The sequence below is a fragment of the Cebus imitator genome, unplaced genomic scaffold (assembly GCF_001604975.1).
Source record: "Cebus imitator isolate Cc_AM_T3 unplaced genomic scaffold, Cebus_imitator-1.0 Scaffold209, whole genome shotgun sequence".
Classification (NCBI taxonomy): domain Eukaryota; kingdom Metazoa; phylum Chordata; class Mammalia; order Primates; family Cebidae; genus Cebus; species Cebus imitator.
In genome coordinates this window covers 2,365,781-2,389,250 of record NW_016107524.1, presented here as the reverse complement: position 1 = coordinate 2,389,250, position 23,470 = coordinate 2,365,781, and the positions used below count along the sequence as shown (strand labels likewise).

At 41.5% G+C, this 23,470-nt stretch overlaps 1 protein-coding gene across 4 annotated transcripts in view; it reads right to left on the bottom strand.

Annotated features, from left to right (window-relative positions):
* LHCGR (luteinizing hormone/choriogonadotropin receptor) overlaps positions 1 to 23,470 on the bottom strand; it is a 65,859-nt gene that overhangs the window by 20,503 nt on the left and 21,886 nt on the right. For 2 of the 4 annotated variants that reach the window (XM_017548515.2, XM_037745717.1), the window contains 6 exons: positions 21,931 to 22,005; positions 19,901 to 19,975; positions 19,735 to 19,812; positions 9,749 to 9,817; positions 4,699 to 4,773; positions 394 to 579 (listed from right to left, as the gene is read on the bottom strand). In XM_017548515.2, coding sequence (XP_017404004.1) covers positions 394 to 579; positions 4,699 to 4,773; positions 9,749 to 9,817; positions 19,735 to 19,812; positions 19,901 to 19,975; positions 21,931 to 22,005 — 558 coding nt within the window. The remainder of the gene's footprint in view (positions 1 to 393; positions 580 to 4,698; positions 4,774 to 9,748; positions 9,818 to 19,734; positions 19,813 to 19,900; positions 19,976 to 21,930; positions 22,006 to 23,470) is intronic. The other 2 variants (XM_037745718.1, XM_037745719.1) reach the window with 1 other exon arrangement.

Sequence of the window (23,470 nt, the reverse complement as noted above, 5' to 3'; positions counted from 1 at the left end):
TGCATGTTCTACACATGTACCCCAGAACTTAAAGTTCAATAAAATATATGTATGAAAAAAAATGATGCTTCCTGATAAGGATTAGAACGAATCATTTGAGAAGCCAGTTTTGTATTCTATTCTGCAAATGCTAAAGTGCCCTCTAATTCAGTTTACCCAGAATTGGCCACAAAGGTCTTCTAGCTGTATAGTGAATCAACTATTTGGCAGCAGTTTTCACAAGTAAACAGAAGAGTTTGTTTTCTTTTTATCTATCTCAAAGTGATCCTATGTCTATGTAGCTGGCCGAGAAGCCGGGAGTGAAGGGGAATGGAACCGTCTACTCACTGACTATTTCAAAATCTGAATCTCTGCCACAGCTTGGGCAGGCTTTAACTTTTATTTTTTACTTACTCTTTTGTTGGCACATTTCTAAAAGCACAGCAGTGGCTGGGGTAAGTCAGCGTGGCATCCAGGAGATTGGCAAATTTTTCTCTCGATGGCAATTTTTTTAGAGAATAGGATGACGTGGCAATTAGCGTCTGAATGGACTCTAGGCCATGGCTCGGCAGGGCCTGCAATTTGGTGGAAGAAATATCCCTGAATAATAAAGGGGAGAAATGCTTTTTATTTATTTATCTTATACATTTTATTTAGAGAATGGAACCTCCCTCAACAATAGTATCGTTTTAGGCTCTGAGAAATCTTTTCTTCATTCTGCTTTTCCTTTAATTCTCCATTTCAATTACTCTCACTAAGATCTGAATTCAAAAAGGCGATTCTGTATTTTTTCTCATGTGCATCTCATTATTTTTTTCAAGGTTAAGTATAACTCCTCGTACCTACCATACATTAGCATTTCTCTCTCTCTCACCTCTTCCAACTCCTTTACCCCACCCTCTCTCTTCCTCTACTTCTCTCCACTTAGCAGAAGTGAAATAATCACTTGCTTTATGAGACAGCCAGCACATGCAGTTACATCAACTTTTGTGCTCTACCCCAGGGAGAATTATTCAGGGCTTCAGATGCTTCAGTCTTTGATTGTTTAAGCCCTGCAGGAGAGGTTTTCATGAAGCATAGGCTGGTTACCTTAAAAACAGCTGCTGTGTGGCATTAGCCATCATCTACCTAGGAACCGAATGCATGTGCTCTAATGCAAACTTGATTCATCTGTTCAAAGCAAGCAAACACTCAGCCTTGCAAGCAGAACTGTGTGGAAAGCTCAGGCTTTGTCAACAACGTCCTGAACCCTTTGGTTTTACTAGACTTGAGGCAACGTCCAAGAAAATTCCTAACACATTAAATGTTAGGAGAAGGAAGAGTCAATGGAAATTAAACAATTGTGCTCATCTTCTAAGTGGCTGCTGCTGATGCCCCACGAAACTTTTCCAGCAGCATCGGTCCCCTCAGCAATTGTCCCCAAGATGTGGTGCTCAGCGCATGGTGGGGACCAATAGGTGGTTGATGGAAGATGAATTTGACAACATGGAGTGATGATGGTATAGGTCCTCAGTGGAAAAATTAAGGAGCAAAATTTGGCCCAGGGGCTTCAGACTTCTCTGCTTTTGTGTCCCTGTTGATTAGGTAACCAGGGTTCTCATTCTGCTTTATAGGGTGTTTATCTCAGGGCTTGAGCACGGGACTTTTTGAAGATCTGGTGGATTTTTTGTCTTTTGAGTGAGTGCATTTAAAATTAGGTTCTTAGAAATGGTATGGCGTCATTACAAGGCAGTGAACCTCTGATAGTTGGTTTTCAGTCTTAATGACAGACTAGTGGATGGGGGAAATACTTTTTGAGTGATGGTGGAGTGGATGCTTTCAGATATGATTCAAATCTTAGGAATATAATGAGAACAACCTCTTGGGAAAGAAGAGACCTGGGTCTGGTGCTACTGTTTTGGACATGAGAGTGTAGGGGTCTGTAGTGCCCACGGTCACTTCTAAGCAGCTGATAAGAAGCCCTTTAAGCAAATACTGTCATGCAGAGGTCTTGGGAACACAGTGACTTTATTGTGTTTTGTACCTGAGCCAGAGGGAGCTCTCTTTGTTTTCCTAGTGACCAAGCAGAAGGCCAGCTTGCTGTTACAGCTCTGCCTACAGGATGTGCTAAACTGGAGAGTGTTTAGCCAACCTACATGATTTGGAGTCTGTTATACTTTGAATATGAGACATACAGAAAAAGACTCCTGGGATAAAGTTGCCAGAAGTTGAGAGCAGAGAAAGCAGTGGGCGGAGCCACAAAATAGTGGAAGTCGTAAGTAAACAGAAGTTATGAGGTTGAGTGGAGATTAGAGGGAGTTAGGATTGACAGTGGCAGAAGTTAGGAAGCAGAAAGATGTAGGAATTTTAATGGCAGGAGTTAGGAAGTATAGTGGCAGGACTTAAGAAGTAGACAGTGAGAACTGGACAGTAGCAGGAGCTAGGAAATAGATGAAGTCAGGAGTTGACAGTGGGAGCTAGGAACTAGCACAGTCAGGCTCAGTGGTGGCAAGAACAGGAAGTAGACAGTCAAAAGTGGATAGCAGGAAGGAGTTAGGAAATAGAGTGAGGCTGAGAGGGGCAGGAGCTAGGAAGTAGACAGACTTTGGGTCTTATAGTGGTGGAAATAGAAAGTAGACAGAGCCATGAGTTGATCGTGGCAGGTTCTACAGTATGAAGAATAACCAGGACAGTTCATTTCCTTCCCTTGCTCAAAACTCTAAGGCCTCCCCATCTCACTTAAAGAAAAGACAAAGTCCATATAGTGACCACAGCACCCCCACCTCCGCCACACCATGGTCCAACTCTCTGCCACAGCTTTGTCCTCATATTCTATGATTCTCTTCTTTGCTCACTGTGCCATATTGGCCTCCTTACTGTTCTTCAAATACACAATGTAAGATCCTGTCTCAGACCTTTGCTTTTGCTGTTCCCCCTCCTGGAACACTTTACCTGCAGATAATCACATAACTTGCTTCCTTTAGGTGTTCATTCAAATGACACTTTTTCAGGATAGTCTTCCCTCACCATCCCCTTTAAAAAGGCAATTTCTCCCTCTAGGGAATGAGTTTTCCCCCCTACAACCAATAGCAGTTGGACCACTACATATTTTATTTACCTATTCGATCTGTGTCTATATTCCCCTTTTTATGAAGGCAGAAGTGTTTGTCTCTTCTCATTCTCTGCCATTTCCCTGATGCTAATCCAGTGACTACCACATAAGTGGGTTCATAAGTTAGTGAATAAATGGATGAATAAACAAACAAATGAAGTGGGTTGCCTTGCTCACCATTTTTCTAGAACTTTTGTATGTTGTAAAATGACATGCCTGTTTATTGCTTTGCCGGTTTGCTGTTGTCTCCCTTATGTGACTGTCATCTTGTTAAGGGCAAGGACCAGGGCTATTCTGCTTACTACTGTCTGTTCACAACAGTGCCTGGTACATAGGATAGGTTCAATCAATGTTTGTTGGATAAATAACAGCTGCTAGAGTAGGGCGTCGTGGACTGCCGCCTCTGTGATGGGGTAACTGGTTGCTCTGTGTTAGAGCAGTGCAGAATCTGGAACTCTGTTGCATTTCTCCCTAAAGCCTGACTGCAGCTTCAGGTCTCTGCAGGATGTTGGAGGTTTCAGGCTTCTCAAGGCTTTGTCAGATTCCATGTTCTGTTCCTCCTAACTTTCCCATATGTCCTTTAAACCCCTTTTGACTGAGAGAGCCTGGCCCTAATCGTCGCACCCTCAGAGAGTCTGACAGCAGTTCAGCCCTGTCCAGCCAATTGCCATGGGCAAGCCAGATCTCTGGCCTTAGATTTCCATGAGTGGATTCCAGGTGGGTAGCCAGCCTCTCTGCCAGCACATGAGGCCACTCCCCACCCATATTTGATGTTATAAGTTGAATTGTGTCCCACAATCCAAAAGTTCGTATCTTGAAGTCTCCAGTACCTGAGACCTTATTTGGAGATAGGGTCTTTACAGAGGTATTGAAGTTAAAATGAGATTATTGGGTGGGCTCTAATCCAATATGACTGCTATTCTTATTAAAGGGGCAATTTGGGCTGGGTATGGTGGCTCACACTTGTCATCCCAGCACTGTGGGAGGCCGACGCAGGTGGATCATGTGGTCAGGAGTTCGAGACCAGCTTGGCCAGCATGGTGAAACCCTGTCTCTACTAAACATACAAAAAATTAGCTGAGCATGGTGGTGGGTGCCTGTAATCCTAGCTACTTGGGAGGCTGGGGCAGGATAATTGCTTGAACTCGGGAGGCAGAGGTTGCAGTGAGCCGAGATCGCGCCATTGCACTCAGCATGGTTGACAGAGCAAGACTCCATCTCAAAAAAAAAAAAAAAAAAAGAGGTTGCAATTTGTACACACACACACACACACACACACACACACACACACTACCATGTGAAGATTGGAGTTATGTTGCCACAACTAGAAAGGGCTAGCACGAGCAAAGAGAAGCCTGGAATAGACACTTCCTTCACAGCCCTCAGAGGGAGCCAACCCCTGCTGACACCTGGATTTTGCACATCTAGCTTCCAGAACTGTAAGACGAAATTTCTGTTGTTTAAGCCTCTCAGTTTGGGGTGATACACTTGGTCTTTCCAACAGCAGCCTTTTCAGGTGTAGAGACTGATGCCCCACCTATCAGCCTGGGGTTGACATGGAGGGATGCCCTAAGCAGTCCTGTTGGGGTGCACTGGGCAAGGAGGGGAGGCAGCACCCCTCTACTCACAAGATGCTGGGCCCCGTGGCCCCACGGAAGGCTCCATTGTGTATCCTCTCCAGATGTACATTTTCCTTTAGTACCCTGTAGGGAAGGACATTTTCCTTAGTGGAGTTTGTACCTCATGTGTAAGCATTCACAGCTGCGTCTACACATGTTTAGATCAAACTATGTGCATGGTATATAGGGTTAGAAGGGAAGAAAGGGGGAAGTGGAGGGAGAGTGGAAGAAAGACACGCTAGTCCTTGATGAAATTACGAAATTGCTGGCATGTGTGTTTGGCCACATCTTTTTTTCTTCCATTCTCTCCTCACTTGGTAGAATTCTTTTCTACAGCTTAAAGTACTCACCCGCTCCTGTCTTGGAGTTCTGAAAGTTTACCACCAGGCAGCTGGGTAAGGATGAAAATGCTGCTCCAAGAGGCCAAGGCCGAAGGGCTGAAGTGCAGCCTGCTCTTTGTTAGCCTCTCAGCCATTGTGACCTTGGATGTCTCAGAGTGTGCTAATAGTAATATACTGAAGTTTGCAAATACTTGAAAAAGTAGGGTTCGTTGAAAGTTATCCCTTTTTTCCTGGCCTCACACAGACAAACCGTGTTGGTTTTCCTCCCATCTGTTTTATTTTGCCCTGCTTCTCTTGCTCATCCGTAGAAAATTACCCCAGAACCTGAGTGTCCCATGGGGCTGTGCAGTGTAAATGATCATCACCAGGTGTGTGTGTGAGTCATGGAAACAAAAGTATTGAGGGCCACTACTCTCAAGGCTGTGGAAGAAGCCAAAAGCTGTTATGGAAGAAGCTCCCTGAGGGCTCTGCTGCCTTTAGCTCAAAGTCATTCAAGCTAAACTTCTTAGGAGCAGCACATCCTGGTCCTGCTAGGCAGCCTCCGGTCTGGCCCCTGACACTGGTATCTCCAAGCACAGGCCCTTCTCTGGGTAGTCGAGGGAGCTAGACGAGGAATCCCTGGGCTTACGCCTGCCAGCCTTCTTCTGAGCACCTCCTCTCTGTAAGAGAATGGTCGTGACTCACAGAGCATCTGAAATACCCCGAATGGTGGGCACAGTATGCCTGTATCATCGGTGTGATGATTTCAAGCATAGGAACATGATTCTCTTACCACCATTACAGTATACACAGCAGAGCAAACACAGTGACACCCATTCCCCACCCCCTTGCCATTTAAGAACTGCAAAAGCCCTTGCATCTCACTCTCTGGGTGGCTGTTTTCCACGTTTCTACTAAGCATTTTCTTTGGAAACCCTCAGCCATTTCATCAGAATGCACCTCTCAGTCTCACATTATCCCATCCCCTGGGTGTATTTCCACTTTCAGAGAGATGAGGTTGTCAGAGTCAATTGCTGTTTAAAATCTAAATCAAAAGAAATTTTTCTTCCTAAACCTCCATGGCTCTTCTTCCTGATTTGGTTTGTTTTAATTATGTTCAGTTATAGTTATAAATCATGGAAACTGGGCTCTGTGAGAAAATTATTCTTGTGTCAGCCCAGTCAGACTAATTGTTCAAATTTCAGACAGAGTATTTCACATATTTTATTAAAACCCAGATCTTTCTGTATACTGATAACTCTGTATTAACGTAACTTGGTCAAAAAATAAATCCATTTCCCCCCTTTTCCTGGGGGTCACTTTTGAGAATTCTCCCAATGATGTGACCTTACTGGTGTGAGACACACATGCAGGATGACCTTTCGAAGCACAGTGGAAGAATCCACAAGCGCCATCACAACTTTCCCAGCTGGGTACTCTGGAAACAGCAGACACTGACTCCCAGACCCCTCGGATACCTCAGGGCAACCTTCTGGGACTGCTCCTGTCTTTCCCCTGCTGCTTAGTAAGTTAGGTGTTTGCGAACTTTGCAGGACTTCAGTATCATTGTGTTCTGAACAATTTTGAACAGGTCTATTTATGAGGAAGGGCTGAATGTATAGCTTGACCATTTTGCTTGACAGTTTTGAAAACTGCTCCTCCCTCCCTGCTTAAACTCTTCAATGGGTGGCCTTGTCCTTGGAAGAGAATTCAGACTCCTTTCCCGTGGCTGCTCAATCCTGCTCCATCTCCTCCATCACCAGTCACTCCCTTGCTAAAGACCCTCCAGCCACACTGGCCTCCTCTTAATTACTGGAACTTACCAACTTAGTTCCTTTCAACTCAGGACCTTTGCACATCTGCTTCCTCTTTCTGTAGCCTGCCCCCCTCACTGTTGCCACAGCGGAACCCTGGTCATCCTTCAGGCTCAGCCTAAATATCATGTCCTCGGTGAGGCCATCCTGAGTACCTTGCCTAAATTGGTCACCCCTCATACTCTCTCAGATCTCACTAGTGGGTTATTTCCTTCATACTATATATTACTCTTATAATAATTTCATCTATTATTTATTGCTTTTTTTGTCTGTCTCTTCCGATAGAAGAGAAACTTCATAAGGGCAGGGACTGTGTCCGCTCTACCATCACAGACTCAGTACCTAACACAGTGCTTAGTATGTCAGTGGTGCTTAATAAATGTTTGTTGAATGAAATGAAGTTTGTTCTTGGCAAACTGACTCATGTTCTTGGTTTCCTCTTTCTTGCAGCAGTGAGATACGGGGTATACAGTATGTTGACGAATTGGAATTTTCACCGTTCATACCCATTTTGGCGTCTCTGTAACAGCTGAAATTCTGCTGACCACCTGAAGTCTTCCCTCCTAAATTTCTGTTTTTCCTGACCTCACACAGACATACTATGTTGGTTTTCCTCCCATCTCTTTTATTTTGCTCTTGCTTCTCTTGTTCATCTTGTTTCCCTTTAATTTAGTATTAAGTTCTCTTATTTTTCCCCTGTTCAGGTAACCTCATCCACACAGGACTTCAGCCATCCCTTCTGTTGAGATGACCCTGGCATTTGCGTCTCCAGCCCTGCCCTATCCCTTCCAGCCTTCCATCCGTCCTACTCACAGATGAACCTTCTTTAAGCACTCCTCATATTTCCATCTCAGAACTTTCAACGGCTTCTCATTTTCTGCAAAAGAGTCTAAACTCTTTACCGTGGCATCTAAAGCCCTTCCTGTTTTGTCCCTAACTCACATCTAGAAAGTACTATTTGATGGTCTATGAATACATCCTATACTTCCTCCTCTGGACCATTCTTCTTGCTGTCTTCTGCTTGGAAGGCATTTTCCCTCTATTTTTGCCTAAGTTATGCCCAGCTCAAAGACCCCCTTTCTCAGAGGCTTTCTATAATTTCCTTTCTTCTTGCCTTTGAAATCCCAGAGGACTTCACCTCTCTCTTGGAAGGCTTCATGCTTTGCCTTCTGTTTTAGTTAGTACTTAATGTGCAGTTTATACACCATTTGGAGATGCTTCCTCCTAGGCTGTAAGCTCCTGTAGGGCAACACCAGGACTTAATCATCTTCATTTCTGCTCAAAATATAGCATGGTTCTTCAAACACAGCTGATGCTTGGTAAACATTTGTTGAGTGAATAATGGAATGAGGCATCTGAGAGGACTGTGCCAGGAGATTATCTAAATGACTCTGATTTAAGTTTGGCAGAAAACAAACCGATTCAATTGGCCAGACTGAACCCTTCATTAACTTAAGGGTTCTGGTTAATGAACCTTTCATTAAGTCATCAAGTCAACAAGAACATGAGGGCAAATTTACCCATGATAGGAGAACAACTTTAAAAATTCTACCATTTCTTGGACACTTAGTATGTGCTACTATGCTGTGCTAAACACATAAAAATATAATCTTGTTTAATTGTTTACCCATAATTAATTATGTTATATAGCACATAATAAATCAGCACCTACTATATGCCAAGCACTGTGTTAAGTACTGAGGATATGAAACAGATCTTTTCATTTTGGTGGGGGGAATCTTCAAAAGAAGCCTATTAGTGGATCCATTTTATGAGTGAGGACACTGTGGCTTAGATAGGTTAAGTAACTTTCTCAAGGTCATACCAGCTGTTAAATAGTGGAATTGGAGTTTGGGTCCCCATCGCTGTCTCTTAAGTCTATTCTCTTAGCCACCAAACTATATAGCACGAAGAGTCTTTGGTTAGACATCTATAATTAATAATGAATAGCACATTGTAGTAAATTGTGCTACCCAACTTTAGACTGACGGCATCAGCATCTCCTGAAGCTTGTTAAAACTGCAAATTCTCAGGCCCTACCTAGTTCTACTGCAAAGTTTTTGGGGGTAGGGCCCAGGAATCTCTGTTTTAACAATCTGCAGTTTCTTCTTAGGTGTGTAAAAGTTTGAGAAGCATTATTACAGATCATTGGTTTATACAACTTAATTATTTTAAAAGCCTTTTGTTTATTTTCCTTAATTTTGGCTTTAATTGAACTTTTCATGTGCTCTTAGTTTTTATTATGCACAAATTGTAGGGTGACTGTCACCTCACCCTTTGCTTGCTATGGTTCAAATGTCCCCAGCCCCACAAACTTTGTGAATGTGCCATTCTTAGAAGAGGATCCATAGAAGGAAAGAGAGGTTGAGAGCAATGAAGGAGACAGTGGCGATGCTCTTCTTGAGTGAAATGCTGTTAACATGAAGAAGTAAGTAGGGTGTGGTGAAAACACAAATCTCCCTACCTTGTGGAAAATGAGCTTCCTCTTGCACTAGCAGTACAGAGATGGGACTCTCTGAGTGGGTCTGTTGTGGCTGATTAGGCTAGTAAATGGTGGTGGTTTCTCATTTCTCTGCAGTGGGGCTAAGGGAAGAATTTCTTTCTGAAATTCTGCTGCGTCTAACACACCATCAACCTGAGTGAGGGGGCTAGAGAGGGAGGCACTGAGTTGGAGGAGGCATAAAGTAGGGTGTTGAATATTTCAGTAAACTGTCAACTTCAATGTATCCAGGCTGCATCTGTCTTTGAAATCAGGGTGCTCTGGGGTTTCCAGCCACCCAGTTGCCTAGTAACATGCATGAACACTGAGGGCTAGCCACTTGAAAGTATTGCCCTGAGTTAGTTGCTGAAGATTGAGTGTGATCTGGTAGAAAGAGCAATATTTCATTTTTTATTCTTGAGCTGGGGAAATAAGCAAATACTTACAGTGAAATCACTGTTGTACCATTGAACGCATGACTTTGTACTTCTTCAAATCCATTTCCATATAGTTTGCTGAAGAAGGGAGGAGAGGGTTTAGGAATGGGAAGAAACTGAAAGAAACAGTTTGGAAACACACATTCTTCCTCCTGTAACATTTATTACTAAGACCATTACAGGCATTTATAATATCTAGTTCTGTTTCTCTAACATTTTAGATTCTAAGGGCCTGTGTGGAGGAAGCTGTTCTTTTTGCTCTAGTTTATCTCTACCTCCATCCTCACCACCACTATCCATTTATGAAGTTTCTATTAAGTGCCAGATACTTCATCAGCCACTCTGTGTGTATTTTATGACTTAATCCTTATCATCATTTCCATTATACTGACAAGAAACCTAAGCCTCAGTGTGGTTATGTAGTTTGCTTAATGTCAAAGGAAAACAGTGGCATAGCTGGGATTTGAGGCCAGAGTTGTTTAACACTTAAGCCTTTCCTCTGGTTTTGCAGGACTGTGTGGGCATATGGTTTTCTGGGTATTGAAAGCTGAGGGCAGAGGCAGCCTCCAGCACTGAGCCAGCTTTTTTTTTTTTTTTTTTCTTGGATGAGTAGGTAGTTTTGCTGATGTGAAATTTGGCTCCACAACCAAGATTTCAATGTCTGTAAACAGTTTTATAACAACATTAGTTGAATCAGTTTACTTGGGCATAACCAGCATTTTAAAAAAAAAACTGCATAGAAAAGAATGAAAAGTATTAGAGCATTTTGCAAGTAATTAGGGTGTTAATTTTTATCAAAATTTATCCCACCATTTTTATGGTATATGCCTATAAATACGCACACGCACACGCATGCACACACACGCATATATATACTTCTACCTGGAATAAGACATAAGAGGGTCATAGAACACAGATACTGGAAAATATTTGAGGCAAAAAGGCATCTAGAGAGGATCAAGCAGCACATCTTCATTTTGCAAAGAAAGAAACAGGCTCAGCAAGGGAAAGTGACTTGTCTAACGCCCACAACTGGCATAAATGCGACCGGAACATGCTTTGGCTGGGGCTACTTCCAGCACATTGATTTTGCTGATCCTTTTTACTTTTCCTGCCCTGATATCCTCATGGCCTACCCACCCTCTTCCTGCAGGATTGTAGTCCATGTCATGTTCTCAGTGGGGCCTTTACTGGCTGCCCTGTTTAAAATACCAATTTTCTATCCCCTACTTTTGCTGTCCTCCTTCCCTCATTTGTTTTTCCTCCATTGCTTTATCATCTGACTCTTGATTATATTTTACTTGTTTATTGTTTACCTTCTCTAGGAGAACATATCCGCCTGTATCTAGAACAGGGCCTGGCACCTGGGAGTGTTACAATAAATATACATTAAATGAATTGGATGACCAAATTGGAGTATGTCAGATGAATTTCTTGCCATAAATCATAGCCAAACAAGTTTGAAAGCTACTGACTTAGATGGAAATATTTGTATAAGTCCTTTGTCAATGATGAGGTAAAACCCACGTGAAAAAGGGCTGTGGTGTGATGTAAAGTTAAGCTCCTAGTATCTGCCAAGACCCTTGCTTCCCTTTGCAGGGTTGCTGGAAGCTGGCCAGGGACAGGCTGTGGGGTGTGACTTGAGAAATGGTTCAGAAACATGTTTCGCTTGCTCCTGCTCCAGGGAGCTGTTGTCTACAAGGCCTCTCTAGTCTTTGTTAAATAAAATGAGCATGGAACTTCACTTTGGGGTGTGTGTGTATGCATGTAATATCAACAGCATATATGTACTCTGTGTATATATGTATGTATGGTCTCCTCCCACCAACCCATAACACAGCTGAGACAAACCGATATATAAATAAAGGTATGACTCATATTGAAGTACAACATTTAAACTGAAATTCAGAAAACATAATTAGAGATTACAAAATAGTTCTTAAGTTTCCTTGTTAGATTCAGTTCAAAGAGGGCAGGGGAGCATATTTAATTCATTTCTTAACCCCCTGGGGCCTCACAGAATGCCTGGTACCTAGCTCAGTCAATAGCCTGGGTAAGGCAGCGGCTTCGCCCAACCCCGGGATGGGAGGCTTCCAGGGCTTCCCATGCTCTCGTATGCTTCTTCTGAAATTCTTCAGAGTTTACAGCTTCACATACTAGCTCTCCTATATTGGATTACTGGATGCCACTTTCAATAGTTCTCTTCTTCTGTATTGTAGAATCTGAGAACTTAGGTACAGGGTTGATACCTGGTGTCTTGTATAATTATACACAACCTTGTTGCCTCCTTAGCAACTCCATTTCACTGGAATTGTTTTTTATTTTATACTTAGGATATTATTCTTTGGCAGTCTTCTGCCTTTTAGGGGTTGAATTCCTTTAGAGCAGTCTCTTTTAGATAAAGGAATCACAGCCTTTTAAATTTGATTTCTTAGACTCTTGCCCAGTATTTGTCGAAGTTTTCTCCTTCATCCAATGAATTAGAATCACCTGGACCTGCCTGTCAAAAATGCAGACTCAGACCTATTAAATCAGAAACTAGTAGTGGTATCCAAAAATATGCACTTTTATAACAAACTCTCCCAGTGAGCCTTCAGTATGCTAGTTTGAGAACCCTTGCCCTAGGGTATATCATAGGATGATACTGCTCTCATCATTTCAATGTGGCAAATCAGATGGTCGTTGCTTAGAATTGTGTCCAGAGTCTAGGCCCTGAATTGCTTTCTCTACCTTCTAAGTGATGGCACTACATGTGTAGTTGATGAAGAAAAAGCAGCCCTTGCTTTGTTTTCACCAAAGCTGCTAACAGTAGTCTAGATGCCCATTACCCTTCATGGTTGCATGTTGCCCCGATCCTTGTTTTGATACATGTTAGGATTTTATGCTTTTCTGTTACACTAACAATGTCATTGCTGTAAATGGGCCCTTGTGGTTAAATCTACAGGCACTGAACCCAATTGCTTGAATCCCGGCTCTGCTACTTACAATCTGAATTACTTGGGGCAAATTACTTACCTTCTCTGTGGCTTAATTTTCTAATCTGAAAATATAATAATAGTATCAACCTCATAAAGCTATTATAAGGACTAAAAATGTAAATACATGTTAAGCACTTATAAGTAGGTTCTGAAACACAATAAATGCTTAATGTGTTGGTCCTATAATTATTATTATATTTTGCAGTAGCCTCCAGCCGAGGGAAAGGGTCTCCCTTTCCAAGCTCTGGACAGGATTTCTATCAAATATAGGCATCTTGTTTAACTGAACTATCATCTTTCTCTACTGAGGTAGGGGGTCTTTCTCTTTCTGGGTAGAGCAAGTCAGGTCAGTGGCTTGGGCTGCCCAGATATGCTCACACACTAAAGAATCTGTGCTAGCATCATGGACTTTTTGGCCTTTAGACATTTTCTGTGTCTTTTTTTTTTTTTGAGTCCTGCTTGTCTCAACTTTCCAAACAATGTGGCCCACTGTTTCAGTTGCTCTTGTCCCTGTTCTTACCAGTCACACACAATAGAATGCACTGCCTTGTTTTGATTAAAAAAGAAGCTTCCTTACTTTGGAGAAATTACAAATCTGAGTGGGAGACCTCATACTGTCAGACTTGAACAATGCTTTTAATGCCCTTAAAAAAACATCTGGAGAGTCACTTCAGATAAATTTTTTCCAAAACATCATGCTGTCAGAATTAAATAAGGAGGGCTTCCTTTGCTTTACTTTGAGGATTTTGTCACAGGCACAAAAATGAAGATTTTCACTTCCCCCAACTTCTCCTCTATTACAATAGCTATACCTAACTTGAAAGCATCGTCTAGGCTCTTTACTCAACTGCCAGTAATTATGAATCAAACAGACAGAATGGCACCTTTTTGTTCAAAATAAGATTTGGGCTGTAGATATTAATCACAGATGATACTTTGGGTCTGAATGGTGCTTTATAATGAACTCCAAATATTCCTGGGGCTCTAAAAGCATTTCTGGGGTTCTAATATGAACAATATCAGGCATTCTTCTATAGTTTCCTTTGGGATCACTTGGTTTCTGGATGATTTCAAAGAAGAAAGCTTAATTTATGTTTACAGATACTCAGGGTCTCAAAAAAGCAGCCCCATTGCTGAAAGGCAAAGCATACCATTTAGAAAATATCTTTTGGAAAATATGGTGGTATATTTGTAAGCAAATTTTTATCAAATGACTATACAAACAGCATTATAAAGAAAGGGAATCCTAAATTCACTTTCCCTGTATGGAACTTTACTGAAGTCCTTTTACAGCTGAATAATTTCTCATGTATGAAGACACTTCTCTAGTGGATGTGCTGGCAGTGGTTAAATGAGTAACTGTCTATATGCTGCTGTAACCCTAGTCATGAATCAGAGCCCCCCCATTTCTAGGGGCTCACAGTCTCTATAGCAAGGGATCCCTCTCCCCATATGGCTGTGCCTCCTGCCTCTCAGAAGCACTGAGTTTTCATGTTTCCTGCTACCTCAGCCATGTTTATGTCAACTTATATGACTTTACTGTATGTAATAATAAAAAGAGTAACAGGCATCAGAAAGAATGATAACACTAAAGGATTCTAATATGCTGAATAAGCTTTTTGAAAAATCCACATTCTATAGTGATACTCAAAAAGTGACAGACCAAGAGAGAACGAGGAAAAGGGGAAAAAGGGAGGCATCTTCTTTGCAGAAGGTTGTTGGCTAATAAACGTAGAAGAATGATAGCATGTAAAAACTACCGTGTTGTAACTCCCTTTGTAACAACTGAATAATCAATGGAGGCTGAAACCATTGGATGAAAATTTGTTGGCCAACTGACTAGTCACAGAAACTCAAAGTGTACTACTACAGTTTACTTAGTAATGACAGAGGAAAATGTGCTCTTACAATAGAGCTCTGGCAGTCACTGCCTTAACCAAGCAGCCAAGTAGTGGGACAGTGGGGCATAATGTACTTCCTGGTTTGATGTAGTGGGAGAGACACAGCACCCCTTTGCAGTGTTCTCGTAGAAATATTTGACCTGAGTCTAGTCATGGCAATATAGTCAGCTGAATCCCGACAACTGTCTTGGGCTTTTCAAAGAATCCTATGTCATACAGAACAGAGAAAGGAAGCAGGACAGTTCGGGAGATGTGGGAGGTGACGTTGGGAGGACAAAGGGAAATAACAGCAAAAATGCAATGCATAAACTTTGATTGTTTTAAAAAAATCTATAAAAGACATTTTCATTTGAATATGGACTATAGGTTAGATAATATTATTACATTCATGTTGATTTTCTTAGGTGTGACGGCACTGTAGTTACATAGAATGTCCATGTTTTAGGGAGATAATGCTCAAGTATTTAGGGATGAAATGTCATGATGTCTATAAACTTCTTTTGGATGGCTTGGCTAAAGGGTAGTGAGTGGTATATACTCACATACAAAGAGATGGAGGGGGTGTGGCAAGCTGCTAATATTTAATGAATCTACATAAGGTGTATAGGGGTGTTCATCATACTGTTCTTTCCATTTGTCAATGAAAAGACAAATGGAAAGTGCCTCAATTTGTAAGTTAAAAATTAAAAAAAAACATTTAAAAGGAGATGATGAGATGTGATATTTTCAAGATGGTCTAAAACAACTGGCCTGCTTCAGGTTGCTATGTATGAGCCTTTAACTGTGAAATTGTGGTGATTGTATAGTTGACACAAAGTGATTTGATTCACACAAGGAGGTAGTAATCCCATGGAACAGGCAGAGACAGAGGCATGTCAAAGTGAGTATGTCAGACTCTGACCTGACTAAGGCTGCTTGGCTGGTCAGACACAGAGCCAGGACTGAAGCCCAGGATTCCAATTTCAACACAGTAGAGAGAACCAGCAGCCTCTGTGCTGTGGCTTGTCATGGGTACAGCCTGGAATCATCGTGCCTTTCCAGATATCACTTCTCTGTAGGGTCTTAGAAAATTAATTGCCATGACCTTTCCTTTTCTTTGTGGAGTTAAGATGTGAATCAAGATTGTCTCTTTTTCTGAGACTGGTATGACCAATCATGTGGAGTATTTTGAAGGTAGTGTAGCTAAATCCTGCTTATTTGGGGAGGAGGGGCATTTCACGGTGGCCTCTTGAGGAGATTTAATAAACAACCAAAGTGGCTATGAAGGGACATAAGAGCATAATGCATAGTTTTAGCATTAGCCCCACTGAGTTTCTCCAGCACCAAGTGACTTCACTTGTTTTCATTAAATGACCTCACAGTTGGTAAAGATTTGGGTAAGGGGAGGGCAAGACAGGTTCTACAAAAAGCAAAATCTCAAGTACCACTAATAATGAAAAGAGGAGGCTTGCTTTCATTATTTTCTAATTAGAGAGTTGAACTTTATAGCTGAGAAAAGAAGGCTTTCCTCTCTAAGTGTAATACCCTTTTTCCAGCAGCGTGCTCCACATGATCCTTTGCTTATAGAAGGGTCCATTCAGCAGACAACAAGTGCCAGGCAAGTGACTAATCACTCCCCTTCCAGATGAAGGGCCAAGAATGAGAAGGGGGATGGAACTACAATGTCCCACAGGCTCTCCGTGAGACACGGAGCCTAAATCTTTATTAACTTCGGAGTGGGGCAATTACACCCTATAGGCATGCACTATTGTTCTTAAAATCATGACCAACGTAAGTTAATGGCCCTGTCACAAGAAAACTGTGAAGCTCTCTGTGTACATTCTGAAGTATGATGTGTGAGAAGGAATCTTTGGTTACTCCTTGAATCTGGTGGGGTGGCCCAGTTGTGTGAGCTCATAGTTACCTATGGATTATCCCAACATTCATTTTCTTCTTCACCCTCCTCCATGTCTTCTGCCCTTTCATTCTTACTTCACTTCGCTCCAATCATTGTACGTTTACTTGGGAGGAGTACCTATTGGTCCCTGATTATTTTTAGATTTAGGTCAAAATCGAAGAGAGTTGTGGATATTTGTGATCTTTGAATAAAGGCTACTTTATTGGGTGGATTCTTTTATTACTGTTTTTCAGCATTACTTCCAAGCCTGTCCCCTTGTCCTGGCATTTAAGAGTCCCTGCAATTCAATGTCCTCTCCATCTCAGCCAGTTATCTAAACTTACTTTCTGTTCCTTAAGCAGCATGTTTACACCCAAGAAGTAAGCCTCACTCTGTTCTCCTCCTCCCATGCTTTTGCTCCTGCTGTCTTTTCACTTGGATTCCTTCCAAGAGAGAGAACATGCCTTTCTCTGCATGTGGCACCACATAATGGTTAAGAACATGACTCTGGAGCCAGACTGCCTGGGTCCAAATCTTGGCCTGGGATAGTGATACTTAACCTCTTGGTGCCTTAATCTCCTCATCTAAAAGTAAGGTCGACAGTTCCTACCTCATAAGGTTGCTATGAGACTTAAAAAGTACTTAAAAACAGTGCAGGTATTTAATAAGGGCTACATAAATTTTAGCTGCTATTATCACATTTACCCATATAAATGTTACTGATTCTATGAGGTCTAATTCAAGTGTATCAGCTCCACTATGAAGCCTCTTCTGACTTTCCCAGCCCAAGAGGACTTCTCTAAGATCTTATTTCTAGGTACTACACACTCTCATAGTGAATATCTACTAGCTTGTATTATCCTTTCATTCTTTCATGTTTTTCCCCTCATAGAGATTATGAACTTCTCCAGGACATGAATCTAATCCTATGTCTTTTGTGTTCTCAATATAGATATGAAAGATCCCAAATCCTAAGGCATGTGATATCACCTCATTCAGAGTTTGGTTGGTGAATACCTTGTTTTTGGTGGGGGACATGATGAATGAGTGGTTCCAGATCCATTATGCAGTGGTTAGTTGAAAACACTTTATAAACAGCTGGTAGAGCTGTGGTGTGTGAGGGAAGTGGCAGGGGTAGAAAGACTGTTGAGAAATATTTCTAGGATCAACAGGGTCTCCTTCCCTTTGTTCAAGAGTTACATGTAAAGAATATGGGTTATTTTGAAATTATTTGTGGTTGCTGCTCTGTATTCTTTTGATTGCAGTAATCTGAGCTGAAGCTGCATGGTCTCAGCTTTGTAACATGACAATTATACATGTAAAATTATACCTATGCAAAATAAAAGTACTATACAAAGGCAGTGTACTATGGATACAAATTTTTAGAATCCAGTGATATAAAAGAGAGTCCTCTGAGATGGTCTCTTCTTTTGTTTCACATCTATCTCTTCATTTCAGAGTCATTCCAATCCATGTTCTTTCTCTTTTCTTTAAGGGTTAGCTCCTTTATTGCCTCATCACAATTTTGCCATGGGCTGTAACCAAAGCAGAAAGAGTGAGAGGGATATGGATTTGAGGAACAGAATTAAATAACGGTCAATGGGCTTTAGGTATAAAGAAATGAGGCCACGCACTGTGGCTCATGCCTGTAATTCCAGCACTTTGGAGGGTTGAGGTGGGCAGATCATGAAGTCAAGAGATTGAGACCATCCTGGCCAACATGGTGAAACCCTGTCTTTACTAAAAATACAAAATTAGCTGGGTGTGGTGGTGTGTGCCTGTAGTTCCAGCTACTGGGGAGGCTGAGACAGGAGAATTGCTTGAATCCAGGAGGTGGAGGTTGCAGTGAGCCTAGTGAGGTTGCAAGATCTCACTACTGCACTGCAGCCTAGTGACAGAGTGAGGCTCCATCTCAATAAATAAATAAATAAATAAATAAATAAATACATGAGACACTGTGCCCAGGATACTGCTTCTGAATGGTGGGGCAGTGGAAGGCTCCCATGTGAAGATATATGGCAGGGATTCCAGAGGGAAGGAAGTCAGACAAGTGTACTGTGAAGAACATGGATTGAGTTACCTTAGTGCAGTGCTCCTTAAACTTTAATGTACATGTGAATCACTTGGAATCTTGTAAAAAGCATATTCTGAGTTAGTAGGTCTGCAGTGAGCTATTTATAACCAGAGGATACAGTTTAGATCTGTGTTTCCACCCAATCTCATTGCAAATCATAATCCTTAATGTTGGAGGTGGGGCCTGGTGGGAGGTGACTGGATCATGGGGGTGATTTCTCATGAGTGGTTTAGCACCATCCCTCTAGTTTTGTTCTCATCATAGAGTTCTCATGAGATCTGGTTGTTTGAAAGAGTGTGACACCTCCCTGCTCTCTCTCTTTCTACTGCTCCTGGCCATGTGAGCTCCTTGCTCCCCCTTCACCTTCCATCAGGATTGTAAGTTCCCTGAGACCTCCCCAGAAGATGAGCAGATACCATCATCATGCTTCCTGCAAAGCCTGTAGAATTGTGAGCCAATTAAACTCTTTTCTTTATAAATTACCCAGTCTCAGGTAGTTCTTTATAGCAATGCAAGACAGCTCTCAGAATATGCTAAAGATGATGGTTCACGGACCATACTTTGAATAGTGAGACCTTAGGAAACACCATGAAAGGGATACCCTGATAACTGATGAGTAACTGTCAGATAAAAACACATTATTTTTAAGTATTAAGGGATACAGAGAATGAGCATAGATAGTGTTCAGAAACAAAGTGAGAGGGACCCAAGAGGAAGGCGAAAAGGAGAGAGACAGAGCAAGGTCACTTGATCCACTACTTTTCCTACTTGGAGAATATCCTTCCAAACTCTCCTCCATTGAAATCTTGACATTTCTGTGCTCTTTTTCAGCCAGGAAAGCCACTCCTCTCTAGACTGTCCCTTCCCAGTCTTGGAGCATTTTTCATTAATGCAGTGAACAATTTCGTAAGTTTGAAACTCAGTCACTAAAAATCCTTAGGGTCTGTTTGGTTAAGTTTAAACTGAATTGGTTGGTTGGTTGTCATGTGAACATATGACCCAGCTGTGATCTTATACAACTCACTTCACCCTTAGCATTTTAGGTCAAGTAGAATGTCACCAGTGAGTGAGGAATGTGGTAAAACACGAGAAAGAGCTCACCTCAACCTAGTAGTGAGAATAGCACGAGGCTGTATGGCAGAACATGAATCTGGGAGTTTACTCACAGTGTTATGGATTCATTATTCATCCCTTGAAAAGCATTTCCTGGTATGGTGGTTATGTGTAAGTTATCACAAATTTCCCTTGAGGAAAGAAATGAGAAATATTTACTTTCCTAATTTTAGCTGCAAATAGGAAACTGTTATGCATAGCAATCAGCCTGTTACTTACAGAATGAAATTAATTTCAGAGGAGAAGATCTTCGTAACATCTGGAAACTTTCTGATGCCTGTGTTACAGATGCTTCTGTGATTAGGGACAGGGTAGTGGTGTGGGGAGACAGTGGGTAAAAGAGATTGTTATTAAGACATAAAGATAACAAGGGAGTAGAAAGGCACTTAGCAAATACAATTGTCACATTAAATTTAAAAATACTGAGTTTGGCATTATCAGGACTACTTTTAGCTGAGAAACATTGTTGGAATTCAGAAGTCCCTGATGCTATGGGGAAAGATGCTCTAATGACTCCTATTTAGATACCTGGGGACTGGGACCAAACTTAAAGGTCTTTTTCATTTATATTTCCAGCCTTTCTTTTCTTATTAAATCAATCACATTTTCCTACTGTATTGTATTCCATTTCCTTTTGGTAATTAGTTTATTACATGCTCTTGATAGCTCTAGAAAGTATCCTTAAATTTGGAGCAGATTTTGATTCAAATACTTCAAGAAGATTAATCTTAGAAATCCATATTTTTCATTATTAAAAATTTCCCTTATTTAACTACATTACAATTCAGGAAGTTCTTCTTTGCATCTCATTGAAATCATTAAACATTCTTCTGGTGTTTGGAACTATTCAAGGCTCTTCTTTTCATCCCACCTTTTATTTAGCCTCTGAAGAGGAGAGAGGCTTAAGTGACAGGTGAAACTGAAAAATATTTTATTACAAGAATGGGGTTCCTTCAGAGTCTATGCATCTGGATTTCCACCGAGTTTTAGATTCACCAGTCATGGGCTCTGGACAACTGATGTGAACTGTCTGCCATCCTGGTGACAATGAAACAAAGCCAGGTTTCTCTTCTGGCTTTCTCTTTTTGTCCTCCTTATCCAAAAGCCCAGGTCATACTGGATCTCTGCTCTATCTACAGCTGGGGATAGCAGTGTGGGATTAGACTGCAATGTGTACTTGGGTTAGGAGAATATCACAGTTTTGGATTAAAATACTATTTAATGAAGACAATGATTCTTAGATAATAAGTGGCCAAATTTGGTTCTGGGGTTTTCTTTTGTTTTTTTCCAAAGTAGTTGATGCTATAGTATGCTTATGTCCCCTCTAGACACCCTGAAGGTTTGAGAAAGCAGAGCACCTGAGTCTGGAATTGTTCAGTGTTGGAATTAACAAAGGAACTATGCCAGTTCCAGTAGCAGCTTTGTAGGAGGGCTGAGAGCAAGACTGATGACGTGAAATAGCAGAGAGATATCCCTTCTCTCTGTTTTCCTATTTTCTGGTCAGTGATGGGAGGTGGGCTTTACATTCTCTGAAGAGTTTATGAAATTTAAGAAGAAAGAAAGGATGTCTGTGTTAGGGGGACTTAAATTTTTCTTTGCAAATAGGGATGACTTGATATGTGAGAAGATCCATAGTGATAAATTCATAGATTTCAGGAATTTTGGTACTGCTGGCCAAGGCAATGATTGTGGCAGGCTACAGTGGAACTCAATTTCTAATGTTAACTGATAGAGTTAATGGGAAGTAGAAAATAATGATTGAGTTTACATGGCACAATGTCTACCTTAAGGCAATACTTAAAAAGTTTTTATTTAGTGAACAAATGAAAAAAATGAGATAAAGGAGATCAGTAATTCTCAACCAGTGATAGGAGTCAAATCAGAATTGCCACTTTCCCTTTCACCTACTCTCTATTCACCTTAGAGATTCTGATTTACCCTTCTTAAAATGTTGTGACCTCCATCTCCCATGCTCATTGTCAATGCCGAAAATTATTGCAAAGGAGTGATGTTCTTCTCAGATGTATAGGACAGATAAAATGTTGGGAATCACTTACTTGTATGCAAAAGCACCCAGCATGGTGGTTGACAAGAAATGCCAATTAAATTTAAATCAGAAGGCTAAAGAGGAACATGCAAATAGTGCTATGTATGTGATAAACAAAATCTTCCCAACCTCTTCCTTGTTTTGATTTTCATGAGATGCCCATCTTTTCCTCCCCAGTTGCTTAAAAAGGAAAATTTCTCACAAGTATTTTAATCGGGGAAGATTTGTAAATGCTCCCGGCTCAATGTGTATCAGATTTTTGGTGTTCTGGATCAGTCTGTAAAGAGAGAGGGGAAAAAAGGCAGCTGTTTAATAGATGTGAATTATTTGGAATGTGTGAGATCGTGGTCACCAGAAGTTGCGGGCTGAAAATGGCATCAGTCAAAGGACCTTTATACGATTGGGAGGACCACTAGTGACTGGGGATGGAAATGGCTTGGTAAGAGCCGGTTCGCTATTTCCAGGAATCACTGCTCTCAAGCTTCTGAAGAGGCAGGTATAAGGATCAGAGCGGGCAGTCTGTCTCTGCACTCTCCTGCCCCTCTCCCCAACCTCAGATAGCACCAACATCCAGGGCTCCTGGCCAAGTAGATTCTGTCCCACTGTGGACTGCGCACACTGAGGGTGATGAGAGATTCCTCTCTCAGGAGAGATGAGCAAATTACCTACTCTCCCTTGTAAGCAAACTGGTCCTCTTCATATTGGCTGGCAACTACATGAGCAGTTATATAGAGGGGTACCAGTCTGTGGAATGGCACAAGGCAAAGGCCAGGGGCTTCTATTTGGGGGGATTTTATGCTCATTCTGTAGATAATTTGCTATGTGATGATGCCCAGCCTCCTAACTTCCTTGAGCTACTGTCTCTTCTGTAAAATTGGTATAATAATATTACATAGTTCTCCTGCCTCACAGGTTAGTAGGTTTTGAGTAATAGAGTAGGTAGAGGCAGGGCTTTGCAAAGTATAGAAGTACAGTCACTTACCACTGTGTTGTCATCCCTCCCCTCCAACTCTCTCATTCCCCTAATGACTGTGACCCTATAAAAAGTAGTTAATAAAAGGCAGTAAATGCCTTTGGCTTTCTTCATCCATGTGTCAGCCACCTCAGGAAATAATAATTTCTTTATTCTATAGAGAAAATGTAATGTATTGGTTAGGAGCGTGGCCTCTGGAGTCAGCTTGGTTTTTCATTCTGATTTTACTGAGCATATGACCTTGGATATGTCAGTTAAAGTTCTCTGTGTCTTGGTTTCCTCATAGTGTTGTTTTTGGTAAATAAATATATGTGTCTGGTTCACAGTAAGGCCTCAACCAGTGCTAACGATAGTTGTAATAGTTGCTGAAATTAGGAAGCTGAATGATTTGTCTTCAGTCACACAGCTGAGAAGTAGCAGGAATTAGATAAGACCCAGTTTTCCTGACTCTAAGTTTAGTGCTTGTTCCACCACACTAAACTTACCCACCCCTTGTACCTGTTTCCATCTTCTCAGCCCTTTTGATTCTTAGATGTGAGTGATTTTTTTGTTGTAATTATTTCTACAACAACTAAGTTAAGCAATCATAGGCCATATAGGGCCTTATGTGGGTGGGATGGAAGGGACTTTTATCCCTAAACATCTTTTGGGCTGGGTGTGGTGGCATACATCTGTAGTACAAGCTATGTGGAAAGGAGGTGAGAGGATCACTTGAGCCCAGGAATTTGAGGCCAGCCTGGGCAACATCGTGAGACCTTGTATCTTAAAA